This window comes from Vanacampus margaritifer, chromosome 2, assembly GCF_051991255.1.
Source record: "Vanacampus margaritifer isolate UIUO_Vmar chromosome 2, RoL_Vmar_1.0, whole genome shotgun sequence".
In the NCBI taxonomy this organism is placed as follows: Eukaryota; Metazoa; Chordata; class Actinopteri; order Syngnathiformes; family Syngnathidae; genus Vanacampus; species Vanacampus margaritifer.
In genome coordinates, this window is record NC_135433.1 from 53,773,557 (window position 1) to 53,799,551 (window position 25,995).

General features: G+C 38.6%; 1 protein-coding gene across 5 annotated transcripts in view; it reads left to right on the forward strand.

Moving 5' to 3' along the window:
• Positions 1-4,183: 4,183 nt before the first annotated feature.
• hdac5 (histone deacetylase 5) overlaps positions 4,184-25,995 on the forward strand; it is a 53,341-nt gene continuing 31,529 nt past the window's right edge. For 2 of the 5 annotated variants that reach the window (XM_077555706.1, XM_077555708.1), the window contains exons 1-3: positions 4,184-4,402; positions 16,910-17,070; positions 23,819-24,983. In XM_077555706.1, coding sequence (XP_077411832.1) covers positions 24,830-24,983 — 154 coding nt within the window. In that variant the 5' untranslated portion in view covers positions 4,184-4,402; positions 16,910-17,070; positions 23,819-24,829. Of the gene's footprint in view, positions 4,430-16,909; positions 17,071-23,818; positions 24,984-25,995 lie in introns of all 5 variants that reach the window. The other 3 variants (XM_077555707.1, XM_077555710.1, XM_077555709.1) reach the window with 3 other exon arrangements.

Here is a 25,995-nt window from a genome sequence, read left to right on the forward strand (position 1 = left end):
ATGACTCAGCTCAAACGTAAAGGTTTAGTTGCCTAGACAACGCTCGAGGAGAGAGAACGGTCAAGAGGAAGCAAAGGAGGGTGGGTGTGACAGTGAATTGTAGCAGTCTATTTCATGTGTCTAACCCTACTTGATACACATACTACAATTAATCCAAAGGTCATTATAGCAAATGACACCATACGCTCGTTCATTGCCAGCAATAATAGTGCAAATGTGCCTCGCTGCTTGAAATTAACGTCCAATATTCCCATCGTGTGTTAATCATCCAAACAACAATTTAGTTGGTCTGAAAATACAGTGTTCACAAGTATTCACTACAAATATTGTATGTTTGTTTATCTATCTATGCTAGCCACGTATGATGATGGCAGAACAATTTAATTAAATACCAGGAAGGCTTATAGTACCCATATGTAAATATAGACTACTTCGCAATGTTTGTTTGGTGAGATTTTTTTGGGAGAGATTTCAATTTGTTTCAATAAAGGTTGGGAAACACGATTGTCACTTTATCCCAAAAGAAACTGACATTTTAATTGGTTATATAAATACCTGTTGACCCGCTCTCGTCAGCTGTGAAATTAGACAATCAGTTGTAAACTACTCTAAATTGAGCAGCATTTTGATGTTGGGGTATTTGAGTTTGGCAATGTATCTGCCCATGTAATAAATTTAGCATGTGTAATTTGGCAGCTCGAAGGAGTGATGGTTCTAAGTGAATGGTTCTAAGGCCTTTTTCGCCAACTATACCACCCCAAAAATTGCTCAAATAATGCAGAATTAGTCCTTTAAAAATTACAATTAATATTATAGTAAACCACTGTAAAAAAGAAAAAAGTGTGGTTTGAGCATGAGCACTGTGCTTTAATATTATCAAATAAGTACCTTTGCATGTCATTTGCGAGAGGAGCAATTGCAAAAACAAGGTAAATGCTGCATGTTTTTTTTTATTTTAGCCTTCTTCTCTTCTGCCGTGGTTTGAATGTGTTATAATAATACTAATAATACTACTACTACTACTAATAATAATAATAATACATTAATTCATTAAAAAAAAAATTTACCTTCGTGTGTTGCTTAAATTTGCAAATGAGTATAGTCTACCATTGAGCGGTTCTTTGGTTACTGTTTGACTATTGTAGAAAGGTGTTTTGACGGTTAAATGAATAGTGCACTGCAGTCTACCGAGATGGGAATTCTAACTTGGAACAGCACACAAGTCTTCCGGGTTGACTCAATGGTAGCAGTATCCCCCTTTCTCCGGTTGAGGGCGCTGCAGCCTAATAATTTAAGCATGTTGCTACAAAGGCGCAAGTCGGATCAACACTGTCTTTCGGATGCACTGAAAGCCTAAAACATTGTGTATATATGTATATATATAAAATCAGCCTCCCAAAATGATGTGCTTTCTTCGCAATAATAATTTGAATTTGGTACATGTTAACGATTTGAGAATATACAGCAATCAGAAGTACTAAAAGGCTCTTAGTTGATCAACTGTGTCATGTGCAGACAGCTAGCCCTCCCACATCATCGTGTGCATTAATGTACAAGTCAGACAGACAGTTTTTTTGCTTGACATTTCTTATTTCTCCTGTGACTCAGAGATCAGACTCACCACTGCTCCCATTGCTATTTCTTTGCAGTGTGTGTGTATATGTGTGTGTATCTTTCCTTTTTCTCTTTTATTGTCTAATAACTCCGAATGGCGCCAATGGACCCATTTTCCCACCAACAACTTTGCAGTGCACTAATGAGGACCTACGGTGTCTGCAGTATGACTGGACAAATTTTCACCTGGGTGGGTTAGGAATGGGGATGATTCCGTTACTAAATTAGCATATGCTATGACTACTCAATTACTGATATGCTAAAATATTGTTTGTGGAAATTATCTTTAAATTAGTTTATCCGGATTGATGATGATTGATTATCCATTTTCTCAAATATCAGCATGTCTTTTTAATTATTGAGAGCCAAGTAAGAAGCAGAGAGAAACATTAGTTTAACAACCTGTTCATGGGGGCTCAAGAAACAATTTCTCATACGAAAGTGAACATTTTTAGAGTAAGCCCTTGAAAATAGCCATCCTTTGCTCTGATCACTGCTTTGCAAACTCTTGGCATTCTCACCTCTGGGAACTCACCATAAAGCACCAACCCACGGATGCACCTGAAACCATTTCAGGTGACTATACTCTTGATGCTCATCAAGGGACTGCCAAGAGTGTGCAAAAAATAATAATAATCAGAGTGACTATTTTGAAGAAAATATTGGTCATTTGTTTCGAATGTCATTTCCGTTTTGGTCATTTGTTTCATTTGTGTTGCACATTGAGATGCATATTACCAGAAGGCAAACCCATTTGAAGGATAAAGGCATGCAACGGGAGCACCTTTGCCCTTCACCTCAGTCAACCAATCAAATGCCATGTGTTCTCCAGATTACCACCAATCAGTGATGTCCTTCAAAAATCCCCACAAGGCACCTGTGGAGTATAGTCTGACTGGGGAAAAGCATCTCCATGGCAACAACATCATTACCAGAATAGCTCTTTCCTTCTCTCTCTCGCTCTATGTATATATATATATATATTTCTGTCTCTTGCGCCCTCCTTCCTTTTATTCCACCTACACAGCGCTCCCTGTTCTTGATCTCCCTCTCCTCTATACCGCAGTTCTTCCGCACTCCTCTTCAGCCATCATTCCTCACCATCCTTCCATCTCGGAGGCTCGCTCACAGTCTCGCTTCTGTCTCACTTGCTGCTCTTTTCTCTCCTCGGTCTTCCTATGCATGTCCTTTGTAATTCTCTGTCTTTCTCCATTCTGTTTTCCCTTTTCACTTTCATTTTCTATTCTGCCTGTGACTTCCTCACTCATCCCAATATGCATCATATACAGTATATTAATTTCTCATCTTCCGTGTTTTTCTTTCTTTTTTTCTTTCTTTCTGTCTTTCTTTTTTCTAAGGGTTTGAAAGTTATGATGGACTTCCTTTGTAGAAAATGATGTCCAGATTGTCATGTGGAATTGATTGTTGAATTAGCAAAACAGTGCACAGTGGTTTGCATGTGTGTCTCACAGTTGTGAAGTTGAGGATTCATTGAACACTGTATTTCACCTACAATTTTTTCAGTACTGACCCCTTTGTCACTGATTCCACTACCAACAAGTCTGGGAAAAGAGAAGAACTAGTTTACAAAATCACAGTTAATAGTGCCAACTTGGGTACTTTATTTTAGGACTTTAGTGACCACTGTTTTTTTTTTTTTTGCTTTTAATGAAATGTGAAGAATTTGTTACTTAAATGTGAAGCATTTGCAGTATAGGCTGCTGTAATGAACTAATTTTTAAAATGTTTCTTTTCTTCTCAATTAACAAATTGATTTGATTTAGAAGCACAGGGACACCTCACAACCCAGCATTGGCAAAATTGTATATATATATTGTGTATTGTTTAATTGTTAATTGTTTGCAGTAATGTAAAAAATAAAATTTTAAAAATTGACAATCTCCTTCGTTAAGGCCAAAGAAATATTTGTTTCTTAGTAAAACCCCCCAAAAAACAATAACCCCAAAAAAACATTCATAAACACAATGTGTCCAAATGTGTGTGCTACTGCATGTAGCATATAGTTCACTAGTATGGGGTCACACCATTTTGTAGGGGTGTCCGAATGTCTAAAAGAAAAAAATGTAAGGCACTCAAAATTACCCACAATGCACTTTGAAAAGTAGTGACCATCGATGGTCACTCAACCGGCTAACTAGACGTCAATGCATTGCGAGTATGGGGAGGGGTTAAACAAGTTTAAAATAAGCCTAGAGACGCCACTGATTGATAATGTAAATGTTCAGCGAGGATTCATCACAAAAGCAAACAGCATTATTTGGAATTACCATATTGTACTATTGTATATGAATCAACTATGGAGACGGGTAAAGTGTCTCTCTCTCGCAAATTGTCGAGAACTACTGTATGTTTATAATAGCAAAAAATGAGTAGTTGGGTGAACATTTGATCAACTTCACCGTAGCTCTGCTTGTCTATCGCGATCCTGTCTGTCTGCCATTCTGTCTGTCAGCTTCCATTGGTTTCGACAGCGTCTATTTTTAGCCTCAGCAGACTGGTCACGTGGTAAGAGGAGGACGTCAATAATGTTGTTGTTGGTGGTGGCGGCGGAGAGGAGAGGAGAAGGGAAGGGGTAACGTTAGCGAGGCGGACTGTAAATATGGAGGTGGTGAAGCCTTAGGAGGGTGAGTGGCGGCCAGGTTGTGGAAATTTCACCTTCCGCGCTTGCTTTGGCGTGGAGACGTTGCAAGCCGCGATGGGAGCCCGAGCCGGGAGGAAGACACCGCCGCACTAGTACACGTTCCAGGAGGACCCGCCGACATCCACGGTAACCGTGGAGAGTGAGAGAAAGCCAGTGCGTGCGTGTGCGAGCGTGCGTGCGTGTGTTCATGCGTTACTGCCCCGCTTGCTTCCTTTTATTGCTTCATTGTTTAATTAATTGTTGCGTTTGTTGAGCCGTTATCCACACTTAGCTAACTTGGAAACACACTGCTATGGCTAGCTAAAGGACACCCAAACCTGACTGATAAAACACACGTATCTTTAAAAAAAAAGAAGCAACACGGCAGCTTCTTTCTGGCACGCAGCAACTACACACGTTCGCCTCGGCGTTGTTTATTTAGAGTTTGCGTTCAACTGACAGCTAGCAGCTAACGAAGCAGGGCACAACTTGAAGTTGTCAGTAACCAACAGTAGGTCTTCTCCAGTACACGCCTTAAGCTAACAGCTACCATTTAACAACATCCTGCCTAATAACCTCACTAACCGACTTTGGACGCTTAAAACACGTGTATTACCGCCTTATTATCTTTAGTATTTACCTAAGCCATTTGACAACAGTGCACTTTGATGTTCTGATCTTAATGTATAATCACTGAGGTGAGGTTACTTGTCTCAACTAGGTTCATTATTCACAGTCACACTATTGTTTGTGTAGACATGAAGATAAAAAATACTGCTCAACTTAGTTATCTTTTTTTGATGCACTTTACAATATGACATCTATCTTTCCTACTTCAAACCTTCGATTGATTCTTTAGAAAAGACACTATAACAACTCTGTTATATTGTATTAATATCCCATTTGTTCAGGAAAAATAGCTTTCTTTTATTGTATATTATTTCCTAATTTTGGGCTTTTGGTTTACATGTCTTCCTCACTGTTTCGAGGTTCGGGGTTTTAGTCTTTGCTCCGGCCTTCCTGTGTTGACTTTGAATATGTTCCCTGTTGGTTATGGTTTCACTTGGCTGGCTTTCTACTACATTATAGAAATAGGCAGATTTGGTTAATTGATTTAATTTGATTAATTGATTGGTGCGATCAGATTTGGAAAAAAACAAAACAAACGGGAAAACAACGGCAATTAAAAAAATAGGGTGAACCCGCATTTTATTAAGTCTACGGTCTTTTTTTTTTTTTTAAATACACACATTTCAACAAAGAAACTTGTCAAAACGCTCACACAAATATCACCTCAGACACAGAAATGAAAGCAAAGTTGTTGCACAACACCCTCCCCAGTCAAACCAACAAAAATGTACAATATTTACACACTTTCTTGTTTTTAATTTAAGAAGTGGAAGCTGAATTATGAGTCGTTGTAAATGGTTGTTTGTACAGATGTTCTATACCATTTTTTTTCTCAGACCGATACCAGTACGAGTTCTCAAACCTTGAGTAGTCACCAATACCGATACCAAGTTCCGATACCAAATCCATAACATTTTTACTAAACCATTGACTGATCATTAAAAAAGAAGAAGAATAGCATATAGAATATATTAAGAATATAGGTTCGAATTTAAGAATATATCCTAATATAGCATTTTCCTTAAAATTTCATGAAAACGATGGCAATTTTTGATTATCTTTCTCCATTTGTTCATAAAATATTGATTTGGTATAGAACACACAATAGGAATAATTTAAATAAATATATATATGAATAAAAGTGGAAAGAATTTAATTGAATACAATAGTGCTTCAAGTAACATTTAGAATTACCTTTAACCTCTACAGTTTAACCAGCAACACAAGTTCATCTCCTTGTTGTAAGGAAATGTTTCAGTCTGAACAACGGGTGGCACCCACGTAATGACATACATGACTTCAACAGAAGAAGAGTCAGGAGGAACGAAGAAGTCTTGACGTCATGCACTGTGTGTTGTAAATAAAGTCCATAAAGAAAGAAATAGCAAGACTGACTGCTGAGAATGCTACACATGGGCCAAACCCGAATGTCCTGTACATGCCCAGAAAACTCTTAGTGGTGATCAAAGGCTTTTATTTAATAATAATAATAATAATAATAATAATACATTTTATTTCGAAATCGCGTTCCCGAAGAGCTCAAAGACGTTTTACAGTTTAAAAGTATGCGCTGATCACTCGCACAACGAAGCAAGATGCTAATGCTAATGTGAACGCTCGTGACCCACTTTCTATCACTTTAGTAGTCAGCAACTGGGCATTTACAAGGATTGACATTGATAAAGTTTACTGAGAAAAACAAGCTTATTACATCCTGATTGTAAAACGGTTGCAAGAGAGCAGCTGATATTGATATCGATCGCTGCCACAATACCTGATACCTTGAAATATGAATGAGGACAAGTGGCATAGTACAATAAATGTATGGATGTTTATTCCGTTTTTAAATTGTTGGCTTTATAAACCCTATATTAACTGTAGTTGCAAAGGTTTTGGAAACATGTTAACGGTAGGGGTGTAACAAAAGAAACGGTTTGAATTGGAAAATTGTTTTGATTTAATGGAATCATTCCACTCTAAAATTGAGATACATATGCAAGAGAGATATATCTTTGAAGGAAATGACACCTTTGCCGTGAAGGAAATGACACCTTTACGGCACTGACAAGTTCATTCACATATATGTGAAATAACAAGAAACTGATTGCATCATACCCTCTCAAACTGAACCGTACCATAATGAACCAAATCGCAGTCCCACTGAATTGAACCGAATCGAATCATTCCACATAAAAATCAAACATTCCTTGAATGGTATCGTACCCTATGTATCAAGATAGCTACTGTATATATATGGAATATACATTATGCTCGGCCTTACGAGTCTTATATACTGCTTTGCTCTGAAGTTAAGTTGACTCCTCATGTTGTTCTCATAACATTGTAACTATATTATAGCGCTTTTAATATTTTCTTATAGTGGCTTTCTTATAGCGGCTATAAGACGTTCTCAACATTGGCTCAAAATTGGTTGGCTCTGCTTCGAAACCTGTGAAAACCACTCCGCAATGAACACATGAGACGGAATGAAATTAATAGCAGGTGGGGCCGTTGAATGCTGAGTGGGTACCACTCAATAAAAAACGGGCCTACGTTCCATTTCCGCTTCTGTAGTTATCGCATTTGATTCTTTACCGTCACTTGCATCCTACTGTGGGGTATCACAAAGGAGCCGAAGAAAGACGATAAACCCGGGTGAGGAATCAAACCTTTTGATGCTCAAATCTCCTGCAATATGCACAGGAGGGAAAATGACATTTGTGAAAATGAGGTCATGCCACTTTAAATGCAGGTTAACTTGACTTTTAAGCCTTCTCTTACATTACATACATAATTTCTAACTCCTGTTGAAATGTTATATGAGAGAATTATGAGGAGGAAGTTAGTGTTACATTAATAAATAGCTAACTTTCCTTGAAGGAAGTATACTGCAATCACTTTCCATCAGTATTTCACAACCAGTGAGGATGATAAACCTCAGTCTATTTCTTTTTCTTTTATTGGATTTGGCTGTGAAGACTAGGTACTCCTAAATGGTTCACAGGATAATCATGTAACTCAGATGCTACTCCAAGCACAGTTTGTGAAATGCCTGCTGTGCTTGACTCCTCCAGAATTTTAATTCTTGTGTGTGCTTTTAGCCTATTAGTAATGTCTAAAAGGTCTTATATGCTCTAGAGGGCTTGACACCCATTTTTTTTTAAATTGCCTGATTGCCGACATTTTTTCAATTAGTTAGTTTTTGTTTACTAATTAGGCACTTTAACCAACTAAGCCACAGTAACCCTATATATCACGATGTAATGATAAGCTCAATAGTAACACTTTCCCTGAGTTCCATGTTATTCAGTAAGGTGTTTGTAGGGTCCTATATGTTATAACGAGGCCTGGATAAGTGATGTTCATTATATCATTTCTAACGTTAAATTTGTGAACATTTGATGGTGTAACTATACCAATCATCATAACCTTTTTGCTAACTTTTTTTTTTGCCTTAAAAGTAATTTAATTTAAGAATGTTTAAAAAAAAAGAAGAAGAAAAAAGACCAAGCTTCAAAGTATTTTTCAGAGTAGCTGCGGTCCAGGCCTGGACCATGTCAAGGTCTCAAGCGGTGTTTGTAGAAATGAAACAATCATTCCTCGATGGCATCTGTTGTGGAATTTTCAGTAGTTATAATAAATTGTTTTTTGGGTTTCTTTATATTTGAAGCTTCAAATATACACAAGTCTTACAGAGCAGTCTATACAAGATAGCACCTAACTACTGAAAATTCCACAACACATCATTTTATGAAGAAAGAAACCAAGATGAAGGTACGGGCTTTATTCAGCTAGAGGCGCGGTCGGCGTAAAAATGGTCGCATCTCAATTTTTGTGCTGGGGCAGCGGTTAGTTCTAGCGTGTTTGTGAATTTGATAGATGCTAGTGATAGACCAATATGTTTTTTTCAAGGCCTATACCGATACCGATTAGTAGTAGTCATCGATAACCGATATTCCAAGCAGATATTCATTTCCAATAAAAGAGAAACTATTAGCGTCAAAAATGAAAAAAAAAACCTTTTTCTTTTAATATCAAACATATAAAGTATTGACAGCTTTGTTAAAAAATGCTAACAGAAATTGCAGGGTGCTTCCGGAATCATCAGCATGTGTTAGCTAAATTAAAAACTAAGCAAGTAAATAGTTCCCTTTTTTAAAGTTTTTTACTTTAAATAAAGTTTTCCAAAATTTCAACATACTTTCTTAATTAGATTTTTTATTTTAAAAAATAAAAAGTGTAGTGAGTTTCCAGTGTCAGCATAATTTTTTTATAAAGTGGAAATTTAAATAAATCCATAAATGAAAAGTTTCCTATATCTCACTGAGCCACAAATGCATCTGAATGCAGCTATATTGGTGTTTTCGCCAGGGCTCGTAAAAGGTTTCAAAAGATCTTCGCAGACAGTAAAAAATTGTCTGAATATATTGGTTAAATGGTTTTGGGAAAAGTAAAAACAGTGAACATCTTACAAATCCTGATGAAAACCTTAAATTTGTCTACCCTCGCAAGCAGTCACTGCTCAGTGAGATACCAGCTTTATCGGCCTTCAGATTTGTAAAAAAAAAAAAAGAAGGCCAATGCTGATATTTGTCAAGATGCCAAATATCTGCCCTAATATACGCTGTGCCTCCCTGGACGTTCCAGCGTTTCTCACACGTCATTGGTGCAAGGTAGTTTTAAATTGCCCACATCACATCATCCGCAAAGTGAGATCTTGAAGTTTATCTGTTGATGTCATGTACTGCAATTTCAGACCCAGTGTCCTCAGGTTCACTGCACTCATCCCTCTGCAAATGTGGCAGGGTTCGATTGGCTAGGGAAACACTTTGTTCTGTCCACCAAAGACGCACCCATTACGCCCAATTCTACTTGTGCAAAATCTACGAAAATACCAAAACAAAGACAACTCTCCTCCCATGAGCACTGTTAAGGCCTAGATACACCAACCCGACGTCGGGAGTTGGACAGCGTTGGGCCGACGGCATGTGCCGTCTGTTCAGTGTATAAATTACTTTATAATTACTCGTAAAGTCGGGTCGAGTTGGAATACGTCGGGCGGCCGTTTTCAGCAAATTCGACATGTTGAGTCGGGCATCTGGGGCATTTGATCACTTTGATTGGCTGTTAGCTAGCGAATCAGTGCACGGGGCAAGAAGAGTAAGTGACAACGCAAATAAACAGTACTCAACCCAACTTTATGGTTTTTCAGAACAGCACACGTGAATATTACAGTCCCCCATAAAGAGGATATGATCATATTTCAGCCTGATTTCGGCAAGAAGATTTGCAAAGACGTTTAAAAAGTTCTTATTGTATTTTGGAGGTCGGTATATGACACAGCGCAGCGACAGTTTGGCCGACTTCAAAGAATGTGGCTTCCAAGCTGTAAATAGTCGCCATTCTTCCACCTCAGCCTGACGTCCTCGCGATAAGCACAGCCCAGGCGGTAGTAATTCAATCATAGCGGTGGACTAACGGGCGACAGTCCAGGTCTCTGTCAAGCAGAGGAAATCGAAGTTGTTGGAAAGGAAAAACTCAAAATAAACGTTTTGTTTGTCAATGACCGCGCATTTAACAGCGCAATCCTTGTGGGAGCAGCAGGGGTGCATGACCCTTTCTGTCGACGGTCTCGAGGAAGCTCCTTCAGAAGCTGGAGGTCGGCACCGCGTCCAAAACGTGGAGGGCAGCACGAAGCTTTTCGGGTGACCGATCGGTAGCAGCCAGGAGTCGACAGGGTCTACGATACGCCACAACGGAGTACACCCATGCGTTCGGGAACGAGAAGGGGACGAAGCTTGTTCCAGCGCCTGTTTTCGCTTCACCAGCTGGCCACTGCGTTTTCCCCCGCGCCGCTGTCAACACCGATATAAGTTGTTTACGTTTCAATTTCGTTCCTCCCGACCGCCAGGTGGCGGTGCTGAAATAGCACGGGGGATCCCACCCACGTAAAGAGGTTGCCTGTTGCCTTTAGGAATAATGACTACCGCTGCCGATGGTACGGAGGGGAATTACTTCTCGCGTATGCAAGGCACGTAATAGTTGGTGTCTGTGCGGTATGTATTTATGTCATTTTTCTATGCGACGTGCCGACCGTCTGGGCCGACGCCACAGGGGGTAGGCGTCGGTCACATTTGGCGAACGTTGGATTGGTGTATCTAGGCCTTTAGACTGGATTTTGAGCTAGACTTGCACCGGGAACGAAAACAGGGCCGTATGTCATTGACGCGTGTCACAAACGTTGGCTGAATTAACACTATCACCACAAAAGACCACTTTACTTTTGTTATTTTGTTACTTTATGTTTCAAGCAGAATAATCAAAACTGTTACGCTTCACAACTTTGCAGCAGATGTACAGTACAGACGACTTTGGGTGGGCCAATCCAAGCCCATCTCCACCCGCATATCACATCCTTCACCATTTATACATATTTGGAGTGACTTGTAAATCTGTATACCTGTGCAGTGTTGATGTGCTGCTTTTGTATTACATTGAATGCAAAAACAGTGTAGAACTATCTTGCAATAGTATTATTTTCATGAATACTTAGCTATACAGTTGAATTTTGGCCACTATGGTGGTACTTAGAGCATCAATTCATCAGCAGCAACTCAGTATTATTTTTAGGAGGTACTTGGTGTGCACAGTTTGAGAACTGCACCAAAAGACATAGTGGTTTGAAGTTGTCCTCTTTTTCTCTGCTTCAGTCAATCTTCTCCACTTGCACATTGTCTTGTTTTGAGGAGAACATTTGGGTGTAGGTGTTATGTCAAGGGGGCTGAGCATGCAGGGCTCAGTAGGGCCGCCGGCGCTCACAAACACACTTTGGGACCCTTCACCCATTTGAGAGTTGAACAACAATAGAAAAAAAATATTACAGAATGTACTGTTTAGAGTTGTATCTGGCCCTTTGAGGGCAAAAATTAGGCTGGTGTGGCCTTGAAAATCATGTGGGGTGAATTTTAGTGTGACACCCCTGCACTACACACACTTGGCCATTTGAATCATGCTCGACTTCCTTTGACAAGAAATATTTTTTATGAAATTATGCACTACCAAATCCTCACACAAATGTGGGTGTGATTGCAAATAAGATTTGCCATGCGCAAAAAAATAATTTTTTAATAAATGAATTTTTAATATTACAATGCTGGAAATTTAGTTTACACTAATGAATGTTTAGTAAAGCAAAATTAAGATAATTAATTATATAATAATAATTATAATAATAATAATCATAATAATAGGATTCCAGTGTTCAGCCACAGGTGTGTCTAATTATCATTGAAATTCTAAAAATAGTTATGTTGTTGTTGTTCACTCTGAAATGGATAATACTGTACTCCTGAAATTAATGGACCTTGCCATTCCAATACTTTTGGAGGGGCTGAAACAGCGAGCATGGTTGTGAACATCCTTCTTCTTAATAAACTGGGCTCGTTCTCAGAACACTTTGCCGTTTAATTCGTCCGTGTCGCCTCCTCCCACAGGGGGCTTCAATCCCTCTGCTGATCGTCTGCTTGGAAGGACTTTGGATGAGGGATTTGCAGCTGTATAATGTACTGTTTTTCCCCCTAACGCCCAGAAGTCAGATCTCAGAGGTCAAGGGTGCATTAGGCGCATTAGTTGCATAATGTCTCCACGGGCTGTGCAATGCAACCCACTTTCACTTACACACACATTTGATATGAGGGTCATTCTCCTACTGAGTTTGACCAAGTTGAGATAATGGTTGGCCAAATTGTTCTGGCACATGACTATCCATTGTCGTTTTGAAGTAAATGCATCACTTTCATCATTTGTCATTCAATTTGAAGTTGAGAGGTCGTGCGCTTTAAAAAAAATTTTTTATATCAGTACCACAATCAGTTGTGTGACCTTGGTCAACCTTTGATTTCAGTCAAATTTCCCCAATTATATTTGGAAGAACTTTTAGTCCCATCAATATTTTAAGTGTGTCTAAATATATAAGCAGACATTCTTGCCGCTAATAATAAAATGCTAAAATGACTAACACTCTTCAAACACCCTCAACGGCAATGACGACTGAGTGGGGTAAAAAAAAATCCCTGTACCTGGAAAAGAAAAAACGCACACTCAGATTTAATCTTTTGATGCTGGCGGAAATGAGCTCTCGTGGGGGTGCGCTGACACATGTGATCTGCTGACGTCACATATTATTACATAGCTAGTTTGATGTTTGACATCTAGGCAGTCAAGAGTGTAATGTATTTGAAGAATGCGATTGTTGCACTTTATTTAAAAAGTGACAGGAAAGACATCAGATGATCATTAACGAGCTCCAGTTTTCACCCCACAACTCGCCCTTTCTCCGTCCTGATAGCTCACACTTGTTTGTTTAGGCACAAAACGTTCAGGTGAACCGTTACCACGGCAGCCAGCTCTTTGGTTGCCAGGCAGCTCTTCCTCCTCCTCTCCTGCATGGGAGGGGCCAGGTATTTTCGGAAATACCGGTGTGAAGAGGAGGAGGAGGAGTGAAAGAGAGAGCTTTCTATTTTTGATGATTCTTTGGCAACATTGGGAACATGTTCTCATGAAGTACAGAGATACCGCACGATTTTCTTACGTTTCTGTCTGCCTTTCCATTTTTGCCCCTAGACCTCTAGTGCAGTTGGCCAGCAGGTTAGTCTGGTTACCGCCATATGCTGAAGTACTGCTCTCTGTGACAGACACACACTCTATTGCATTATCTCTCTGAACATTTCCTCCAATTATCTTGGCACCGACTACAACTACAAAGCTGTAAAAGAGCCACATAGTCATCATAAGCAAATTGAGGACACTCCAGTAAATGTGTTTGGTTTTGTCACGCTGCACATTGCTAATAGGCTAGCATCATTATTCGATTCAATTTTGATTCTGTGGGTGGTGATTCAATTCGATATCCATTTCAATGCTCCGATATGGATTCAATAAGAAGTAGAATACACAAACTGGAGTAAACTTTGACAATTTAGAATTATGTAACTATCAAATCATATGTGACATGCAGTGATATGCAAAGCACAGAGAATGCCTGGAACTAGCGCATGAGGATGCCCCGTAATTTTTTGTTCTTTTTTTTGGTCAAGGATGGGCGTTGGATGGGGGCAGTAAAGTTTTCCATTCTATGTAGACTTGCAGCGATTATTTGATGAATCACCAAATAATCAAGATAATTGATTAATCGTTACCTTTTTTAATTTGCAATTACATGGTTTCCACGGGTCATTAACAAGAATTAAGTCATTAAATGGATTTTAAAAAATTAAGGCCTTAAATGGCATTATACACTATTAATTTATTGTGATTATACAGGATAAGCATTTAATAATGGCTCTTTGGTCTATCTACGGCCGGTACACAAATTTAGTGTTACACCCTGAGAACAAGCTCATGTGGAGAAAATGGGAAAATGCATATTTTAGTGGATGGAACTGTTCAAAACCTGTTTGAAGCCCGTCAACGGTAAACCCAGAGATGCTTTCAGCAGTGTGTGCAAAAAAGACCATCAAACTTTGCACAGTGTGTGTCAGTGGGGTGAAATCTCCAAGCTAGCTTGCTACAGCTGACAAAGGCTTCTGCCCTTTGAGAGGCATATTTTATTCAGCAACTCCAGAAGCTCGCTCGAATGATTTTGTTTATTTCTGGCTCGTTTCCGAGAAAGTTTCGTCACTGATGACAAAGTGCATCCGTATAAAGATTTAACAAAATAAAGGCATAAAACGTTGTGCAAAGGAGTTGCTATAACACAATATAGCAAAATGTGTAAAATAATAATAATAATAATAATAATAATTATATATATATATATACATATATATATATATATACATATACATACATACATACATATATATATATATATATATATATATATATATATAGGCATTTGTGGGAACTGGTGACTAGTAGTAATTTACAACAAACAATTAGGGCAGGAATCCACAAGTTGCTTCATGTACCGTATATCAATTGCTCTTACTTTGAAGAGAAAAATGTTCTGTTCCTGTCATCAACGTCCAACATGAAACGCTAATGCCACTTAGTGGCAGAAAATTACTTCAACACAAATTTATAACTTAATGTTTCACCTTTTAACTGTATAGAGTAGTTTATATTATTTGTTGTTTGGGGTGCCTGCCACTTTTCATGGACCTCACTATGTGTAATAATTTTTTTATGGCCACTAGATGGTGTCACTACACTTTCTCTTCTTCGGGTTTTTGGGCAACATTAAGGCAAGGCAAGGCAGCTTTATTTATAGTGCATTTCATACACAACTTGACTCAATGTGCTTCACATAAAACTGTAATTAAAAGTACAACATTTAAAAGCACTTACAGTTACAGACAACCCTACCTAACCCTACTGCAAAGTAAAGAAATAAAAGTATCTAAAATTACAATAAGAGTGTCCAGTGCAAGAACAAGAGTTTGGAAAACATGGTTTTCAAGTCAACTAGGATCAGCTCCAGCTTAGCAGTGACACCAAGGAGGGACAGGTGCTATAGAAAATGGATAGAATTGTACTGCATCATACTGAGAGCTGTTCCAAATGTTTTTCTCGCTCATGTAACTAATTCAGATTTCTCTTTTTTTCAAGCTATAACTACAGCAATAACACAGGGTTAATTAATGCCTCACTATAGCATTAATAAAAAGGCAGTGCTTTCAATTAGGGTCTTGTTGGCATTTAATTGGGTAGTTATACAATCCTTAAGCATAAGGTGAACTTAATGAGTGCACATATGATGCATTTAGGCTCATTTCAGTCAACAATAAGGGAGCAAATCGCAGCTTAAGATGTCCTTCTAAATCACATTACTAGCTAATGAGTTTGAGCCTTACTTCTGACATGCAAGCACCCACCAAGTTTGATTGATTGACTTACGCACCAGCACAAAGGTTGTAGTCACTGACTGTCATTAGGTTGTCATGGGTACAATTCCTTGCGATGCTCATATCTGTAAATCTGGGTTTCTTCATGTCTGTTGCTTTGGGCCTCATGCAAGTGTTCTTGTTGATGTAATCAATCTAGGGCCAGTAGGTGGCACCAGACTACTGTTTAGTCTGATAGAACTACTGTCGCTGTGGAAATGGTTCCTTTGCCGGGCCATTTCAGGTGGAAATAACAGTTTATCATAATTTATTAAATAAATATAAAAAAAGTAAAATTATGATAAAAATGCATTTTTGTTCAAGTTACTTTTTGCTAGTTCTTTCTTTCTTCCTTTTATTTTTTTTGTCTTTAAGGGAATTTAAACATAAAAGTCCTAATGGGCTCTTTGCACAGCTCGACTGCTTCCTGAACTTAACACCACTCCTTTGTTTCCTGTCTTTAATGATTGGACAAACTGATTAATCCAGGTGTGTCTGGCCATTGTCGTCGTGGTTATTGAGGTCAGGCACACCTGGAATAATCAGCTTGTCCACTCTTGAAAGACAGGAAATGATGGAGTGATATTGAGTTCAGGATTAGTGCAAAGAGCCCTTTTGTCATTTCTTGACGGTCACACTACATGATATTTAATGAGATGGATATCATCAAGCAAAGTTTATGTTTGGATAGATTGAAGTATAACTTACTCAGTTCCAGCCATTTTCAGACCCTGAAGTGCCACTGAAGATTTGAAGCCTTGAAATGCATGCTCTAATGATGACTAACATATTTGGCAGAATGGCTTATCATTAAGTATGTTCAACAAAAACTGTTAAAACATCTTTTATTCATATTTTTGTTTTTTTCCACCTATTTTGAGAGCAAATTTGAGCAACACTACAGTTATTCCAAGTCAAGTCATTTACGTCAAATGCTGAGTGAAGTTATCGGCTGCCGTCAAAAGTGCCCGATACCTTGAAATAAAGCCATTATCTGCCCGATACTATACCTGGTATCGATACTCGCCCATCCTAGAAAAAAAAGTAGCTGCTTATAGTCCGGAAGTTATAGTAATTTCTTTCTTCAGATCCAAATAACATGAACCCTGTTTTTAAGTCACATGTTTTTTTCTTTCCAAAGGAATTGACACTGAGGACGAGATTTCATTCATCTGTCCATCCGTCATCTGTCCTGCAACACATGGCTGACACAGAGGACCCACTTTAACACGCACACACAGACTTGAAGAACCAGAAAGCGAAGGCCAGATTCAGCCTCCATGAACTCATCACACACCTCCGGTAAGTTTCCATTGATCCATCATATCAGCTGTGAGTAATTATAAAACACCTTTGTTTGTTTCCAGTGAGTTTAGTGCTCTGTAAAGTTCAGTGAATAAAATGTTGTGGTCTGAATAATGGCTTGGTAATTGTTGTTGTTGTTGCTGGCCCCTGCAGCTTTGTGAAAATGGACTTCACTAATGATAGTGAAAGACTTCACCTAACGATACTGTGGCTACCTGGCTGGTGTCTGTTTCATACTGATGACGCAATCTTTGGGAGCAATGTACACTGAAAAAAGTTACTTGTTAGACTAAAGTAAAAAAAAAAAAATGCTGTAATTTGTTATAGCTAAATTTATTTATTTTCTTCTCGTCATATTCATGGTTTGGTTGAAAGCATTTCATTTTCATTTTCAATTTAATATAAATCAAATACATTTATTTGTTCCAAGCCAAATAATAAAGTTACATCCAAGTAATGTTTTACTTTGGAATAAATAAATTAAAGTCAATTTTATTATTTTACCCTGAATCGAATTTCTGATTCAGTATGAACAAAATTTGTGGGGTTTAACTTGATGTGGCTGCCAGACAATTGTAGGGCACACACACGGGTGAACAAACTTGCACATCAAGGGAGAATTTAGTGTTCAACTCAGCAACCATGCATGCTTTTGAGATGTGGGATCAAACTGGAGTATGCCCGCACAGGGACCCATAGAACATGGAAGCACCACACGGGAAGGCTGGAGGCTAGATTTGAAACCTGGACTGCTGAATTGTGAGGCGGGCATGTTTACCAGTGGGCCACTAAGTTTGTAGATAAAATGAAAAAACATATTTGCATTAAAATAACAAAATGCCAGTTAAAAAAGGAAAACTGTCCCTTAAAGATCTTGTTTATTGTGAGATATATATTTTTTATATATTTAGCTCCTCTTTGTGTGTAAAATTTGACATTTTTACCTAATACATATGAGAACTCAAGACAGGAGAAAATATTTTTTAAAAATTATATTTTATATATTTTTTAGTTAGTTTAAAAAAAAAAACTTTTTATAGGGAGTTTTTTGTTTTTAAAGGCAGTTTGTTATTTGACTGCAAATAGGTTTTTGTTTTATTTCAATTAGCTTAGCTGGCTTGCTGGCCCACGGCTAAACACATGCGCCTCATAATTCAGCAGGCACAGAGATGCTTTAATTAGTTTATTCCAAAGTAAAAAGTTACTTGGATGTAACTTTTTTATTTGGCTTGGGAAAATAAATTTATTTGATTTAGATTAAATTGATAATGATGCGTTCAACCAAATCATGAATATAATGAGAGAAAAAATAAATAAATAGCTGTAACAAATTACAGCATTTTTTTAGTTTAGTGCAACAAATCCCTTTTTTCAGTGTATGCACAACACATTCAGGTTTTCACACATCCTGGAAAACCTAGAATATGATTGACCAATTTTCCAGTCAAGGAAAACACATGAAAAATAGTTCATCCAGAAATTTTCTTTCTGAATGGGAGTGGAATCTTGTATAAGCCCTTCCGGTTTCATTCCCCCTGCACTGTTTATAAATTGTGCTAAATAAATAAACAAACAAACAAAACACATTTTGTTACCAATAATAATAAATGTAATGCCTTTAAATTAGTGACCCTAGTGAAGCAAAACTAAACGGTTTGGATAAGTAAAGGTTAATATAATAATATAATAATTATAAACAATAAAATATAAACCAATGCACTTGTTTATTTTAGTTTTCTTTTCTTAATGTTATCTTGTTTACCTATCTTCTACATTGAAAAAATGGTTGATGCCTGAGAAGAGTGAATTATGTACAGTATACCATATTCAGCGTATTGTATGTATTTCTTTATTATAGACAGTTTCATAGTTTTCATAGTGCAACTCTGTTACATTAAGGCCACAGTATTGCCGTCAATTTAAATTGCCCCTTCATTTATAAATGTGTCAGGTATTCTGGTACAAGTTAAGTTTAGTAAAAGTTGAATGTAGTGTCGTCATAATTGTCTTTATTATTAATTTGCACATACCCGGTACCTTAAATAATTCAAGTTAATGTTGTGACCGGAAATAATCCCAAATAAAGGGCCGTGCGTTAATTCGTAAAAAAAAAAATATATATAGTTCTGTTGCTTTAACTTGTTATTAATGTGTCAATCATGTGTATATATATATATATATATATATATATAGGGGTGGAACGGTTCACAAAATCCACGGTTTTATTTTATTAATTATTATCATTATTATTTTTTAAATCAACCTCATTGCAGTATGAGAAAGTCATCAAGGCACCTTTGTCCCTTCTCGACTGAGCGATGTCAGTTGTCACACTGACTGTAATTTGGTTGTCATGGATACAGATATAGCACATGCACGCATGCATGCACACACTCACACACGCACATACACACAAAGACACAGTGTGACTCCAGTGGTTGATGCGCCTCAAATAGAAACGCAGAGATGAGTCATCCGCTGAGCTACTGCAGTACACACACACCTTCAGCAGATGTGTTTAGTATGTGAGACCATTGAGATGTCAGATATGTTGCTTTGTCACTTTTTGTCACCCTCGCAATTTTGTAGGGATGTTTGGAAAGCTCAATAAATATTTTGCATTACTAAATGATAATGTTGCGCCAAGATATATATATATATATATATATATATATATATATATACTGTATATATATATATATATATATATATATTTATTTATTTATTTTTTTTAATTTTGTCGTTGCATTCTGCCTGTGAGTCACACTGAGGCGTATGCAAGTCTGCCCATAGGCATACAGAGTTGTTTACACAGGAGGTGAGGATGATGAGGGTGTGGAGGAGGTAGAATGAAGGTGACGAATTAATGAAAATGTTTTAATGAGATTTTCTTTCCTGGAGAGGAAACAGTCGTTCTTCTATTTTAGCCTAACCTAAAATAGAAGAGTCATAACAATTTGTCCTATGATTATTATCTTCATTCCTTTGCAATTCCTTAAACAGTGGAGTACTTGGAGCTGCTTCACTTTGGAATCAAGTGCTGAATGGAACAAACAAATACTATAAATAGCAGCCAGTAGTTTCAATTAATAATATCCACACTGACTACAAAGTGCGCAGTGCAGCTTTTGCTTGAAAAGCAAGCTTACACAATGATGCTTGGTTGCATCTCCCAGGTGCATCACTCTAAAATACTGCTCTTCAACACAACATTACATGCACAGTTTAAATTCATGTATGTTGTCAGTAGATACGGGAAAAACAACATTAGAGGTTATGTGTCTTAGCTCTACAACCTCTTATGGTATTTTATTTTCAGGCAGCCAGATACTGATATCACCTCTAAAAGTATTGAAACAATGAGGCCACGGTCGCTGTAGACTGTAAACATTTGTGTCTGTCATCAAAATATGAATATGAGACAAGAGATTTAGAGGCACAATTTTGAAGATAGCATTGTTTGTGACACCTCATTGAGCAAAAGTGTTGAACGTAGTAGTAGTAATTTTGATGTATGCTTTCTAGATTTCACCAAAGCTGTTTTGTTTTGGTGGTTCAGTGCCGTCAGTTTAATCTTGATCAGATAAAATGTATGCTCAATGGCAGTAGTTCCAGCCGCACGGCCCCGGTCCACACTGAAACACAACAAAATATATTTTATTGATCATCAGAGTCTGAAAGAAGTTTTATTTCGAAAATCAGATGCATATATACAGTAGTAGTAAAAAGATAAAATAAAAAAAGCCCACAGGCTTGCACAAATAAGTAAAAAAAAAAAAAAAAAACATTTTGGAAAAGGAAAGAAGCACTTCCAAGAAAAATAAAAATAAAGCTGCATTTAGGAGACAATATCAGCTTAAAATACGGGTATATTGCTATAGGTGATTCTCACACACCAAGCCCACTCTGCATGCTATGTAGTGAAAAGTTTACAAATAAGGGAGTGAGGCCTTCAAACAACATCCAATCTTTGTAAAGCGGGATTTTCTGCAAATAACAGCAACCAAAACCAAATTAAGACATAAACTAGACATGGAGTCAATAACATTCACGCCGTTCTCATCTTTTTTTGTTCCAAACATTACCACAGTGGTTTTTAAAAGACACAAACGGCATGTGCTTTAACTGCGGACTTCCAGCTTCAATTTGAGGGTATTTACGTCCAAATCAGGTCAAGGGTGTAGGAATTCCAACTGTTTGTATATGTACCTCTCACTTGCTACGGGAGTACAAATAATGGGACAATTGGCTGTCAGCTGTTCCATGTCCATGTGGACATGTCTGGCTGCCAATGGAACTGGTTCCCCTTATATTTATTGATGATGTGATGGCTGACAAAAGCATCAGGATGAATTCTGAACTGTTGCGGTCAACATTGCTAGTTTTCAGCCAGATGCTTCAGAGCTCAATGGATGATGCTTCGCAGTGCAGATGGACAATGACCTGAAGTATACTGCAAAAGCAACCAAAAGGTTTTTTCAGCCGGAGTGAAATGTGAAATGTAATGCAATGGTCAAGTCTAACCTTACTTCAATACGATAGAGTATGTATTTGGCTTGCCAAAGAGAAACCTAAAAACTGAAGATGGTTGCAGTAGAAGGATTTGCAACCAAGTATTAAAAAGTAAAATTTTAATTTATGATGGTTAATTTGTCTTATCATTATAAAAGTGGGAGGCATATAGTCTACCATATACAAATTATTGTGGTTCCTGCACGGTAATTTGTAAACCTCCTCAAATGAAAGCTAAAAGTTGCTGCTCTATAGCATAGGTGTCAAACTCCGGTCCTGGAGGGCCGCAGACCTACATGGTTTTGGATGTTTCTGTTCTCCAACACAGCTGATACATGATCAGCTCACCAGCAAGCTCTGCATAAGCCTGATAACGATCCTGTTGATTGGAATCAGCTTGTGTTGGAAGAGAGAAACCTCCAAAACCTGCAGGACTGTGGCCTTCCAGGACCGGAGTTTGACAGCTATGGTCTATAGGGTTTAAGTCTGGAGATTGACTTGGCCAATCTTGGCCCTGATGCACTCCTGGGTGTCTTGCTATCTCGCTGCAAGATGATGCCTAAGCTAAGTTGTCAGTTTGGTTGTATACGGTAGTTTTTGTATTTGGCAGTTAAAATGTTTCTGGGTTGATTATGTTACATCATCAGTGAAGATTAGTGAGCATGTCCCAGAAGCTGCAGTGGTTTTGGGAGAGGGAAGTCTGGCCTTCTGTACTCTGTACTTTGCTGCCCCCGCCCCCTGACCCTGGATAAGCAGAAGATGATGGATGAATGGACTGACTCATTATTAAATTTTGCCATGAAGCAAAAAATTATTGTGATGCAACCAGCAGAAGCACTGCTTATTATGTCCAAACTGCAAAAAAACAGCTTCATCTGTGTAGGCTCAACCAAGCTGTGGCAGCCTTATTCTCCCCAATTCAGCTCTGACATTGAAACAGGACTTCGGAACAGATGATTGTAAATACTATGGAATATCTTTGGTTTAGTTTTCACGGTACGTGGCGTGGTTCTTTACCAGAGTGGACACACTGCTTGTCCTGTCAATGCATGTAATTCAAATTTAGTAAGTAGTAGTAGAAGAAGTAAAAAAAGAAGAAGAAGAAGAGGGCTCAATACTACAATAGTGGTGACAATTCCAAACTTTAATTTAGTGAGGATGGAAGCGCTGTAAAATTTACAATGATGTACTGATGATCGCAGTTTGGTTCGGCTTGAAATAATGATGGACTGACGATGACGGACAGGTGGACCGGTCACTGACGAATGATGAATGACAGACCGCCAAAAATAACGTGCCCACCTCAGCTAAATAGGATGTCGCAGTCCCAGCCTCATTGTTGGATTGACAAGTGAATTGTGGGAAGTGCAGTGCAGAAACATGACATTGGTTTGCACCCCCACCCCACCACCACCACCACCACCACCACCACACTCCCTGAGCTAGAGGCTTATCTCTTGCACTCTCTCCCTTTCTCTCACTCTATCACTCGCTCACTTCCTCTCTCTCTCTCTCTCTCTCTCTCTCTCTCTGTCTGTCTATTTCTATCTTTAACTCCTCCTCTCAGGCAGGCTATTTTCATCTACAGTCCCCACATCACCCCCCCAACTCCCATGTTAGAGTCTCTTTTCTAGTCTTCATCAGATGAAAGCTGCAGGAAAGACTGAAATAAATGACGGTGTTCCCTTTTCTCATTATAGGACAAAAGCTGTTGGGTACTTTTGTTTATCCGTCTTAACGTCCTCTCCACCCAGTGATCAACTTTCTGGTCCCTCTCCACCCCCTTTCATTCAACAGCTCAGAGAGCGTCACACAGCGACTTTCGTATGCCCAAACACACACTCCAATGACTGTCAGACAGTGAATATTAGCTGTCTGACCAGCACTTATTTCTAGTGGGTGTATGAAGGCTGACGCTGCTGCAGCCTTCCCTTTTTTGTGAATTTTTATCCATGGCATTAGAGGATAGCATAAGATCCTTGGCTGTTCATTTTTCTAGAAGGATTGTATTGCCGCTCGTCTTCTGCTGCCACAAATTTCCTTGTTTTTCTTTCCCTTTTCATGTCATTCGCTTCCTCACCCGCCCTCCTCGCTTCCATTTCCCTCTCTCTATCGTTCTCTCAGCACTTGATTCTAATTTTGGAAGCATGGAACCTCGGGGAGTGCTCTCCCAAAGCTATTTATGTACTCGCCTTTCCTTATCTTCCTCCTCTCCTCCTCTCCCTCTCATCAGACAGGAGGAGAACAGCGTGAGGATCCTTTGATGCAGGGGAATTCAGCGTCTCCTTGTATCTGTTTTGGTGCGGTGTTATTAGCTGTGGGAAGTGGCGAAGAGGCAGCTGCAGCTCTCGGCTAGTCCATCCTGATGCGAACCAACTGCACACATGGAGCCGATCCTTTCCATCATTTCACAGCCCGTGGAAATGTTTCAACTTTCACAAAGTGGGGTTTCAGTGATTTCCTAGATTAGTCTGGTTTCTTCACATTGTTCGGTCAAGACTTGGATTGGGGGCAGCAGAGGAGTCAAACTTTCTGATGTGAAAAAGTGGCTACTACATCCTACAACATACGAGCCATTACTATATGTTAAGCAACTTGCGCTGTGTGGATCTGGACTCCAGATGAAATAGAAACAACAATCCTAACTAAGTGTGGGCTATTCTAAGGAGCCTGTTACAATTGGTCATCTTCCAATTCATACTTTCATTTTGATTGATTTTTGTCTGCCGAGCCAAGGAAGGACTTTCCGGAGGCTGCATCATAGAAGAGGATCTTGTGAGTGACTGTTTCAGGATAAAACTAGACTGAAGGAGTCAGGAGCTACTTAAAATTCAACAACGACTTGCATAATATTACACAACAATTTTTATGGATCTTTTGATGGAATCGCCCAACTCATTTTTGGAGATCCGAGAATTATTTAGAAGCTGCATCATAGAAGAGGATCTTGTGAGCGACTGTTTCAGGATAAAACTAGACTGAAGGAGTCAGGAGCTACTTAAAATTCAACAACGACTTGCATAATATTACACAACAATTTTTATGGATCTTTTGATGGAATCGCCTAACTCATTTTTGGAGATCCGTGAATTATTTAGAAAAGCAGTTTTTAACTTAAAAGCTTGTAAGTGATTACTCATATCCTCCCAAAATGAGTAAGCTGCACTTCTTGAATACATGGCAGTGTTCTTGAAAAGGAACTGACTCGTTTTGTGAGCAAATAGAGCACTTCTCTTCTTTTGGCATGCTGTTGCATCCCACGGTGTCAGGATTGTGCACCATGTTGCAGACCATTTATGAGACGGAGTCCTGTTTTTCTTCTTCCAGCACAGACAGCCAACAGCCCCTGGAGCTCCTGAGTAGCAGCAGGGGCTCCACCACTGCCATGCCCACAGCCGGTGAGTCATCTCAGGGAAGGGAGAAGGGGGAGGGCCGGGGGTATGCCGGAGGTCTTTTGGTTCCGCAGCCTAAAAGCTTACATTGATATGTAGAACATGCAGATGTTATATACCGTATGTTTGCCACATCTTTAAGGTTCATGCTGACTCCCTGGATGCTCATGTTGTTTAGTGTTTAATGGCAGGGCTCAACGGACGTGCACTTCTAACCGTCATTTGCACTCTTCTGCCTTCTTTTGCTCTTCCAATACTTTCTTTTGCTTTCAACAATAGTTTTTGAATGTTGATGATTTTGAACATAAATGAAATTATTGTCTAAACATGTAGGCTATATTCGCGCATCTTAAGTGTTTTGTGGTTCTACTTTCAAGATAAAAAGGGAATTACTGCTACAGATGCAATCAATTCTGTTTCTGTTCGATCTTATGCCATAGACTTATTCGGGTATTATTTGTGGAGTGTCAAGGCAGAAAAAAAGTGAGTCTGGCATTTGACAAAGGTGCACTGAGGTTGAGCAGGGTTTAGAGTTGGGGTTTGATGCCAACAGCTAAGTAAATTTGGAACAAGACATACGCACATTCCCTCTAATCCCCTGCTCTATTGACACATTGATTTCTGACACTGGCAGGTCGTTCTTAAGGAAATGTTGTTTTGAGCAATATAGACTAGAGCCTCCAAATCTCTGCAATTGTAACCGGGGTACGGGTCAACATTGTTTGTATTAAAAAAACAATACACCTCTTAACAAATACTATAAATTTAAATAATCTGTTTCTTACTCAAACTGTTGCAATCATAAGACCTGTATTAGCTGTAAAGGCAATGTTTTATTCTTAACCGTTCTTTAAGATGCAAAAAGATTGGTTAGCTGAAAAAGACCAAATAAAACTAAAATAAAATTGAATTACTTGCCCCTTGAAGACTTGATGTAGTTGTAGTGAACATGAAAGTAAGGAGGGGTCAACTTCCTTGTACCTTTTACAAGTGTGAAGAGTTAAATACCCTGCAAAGT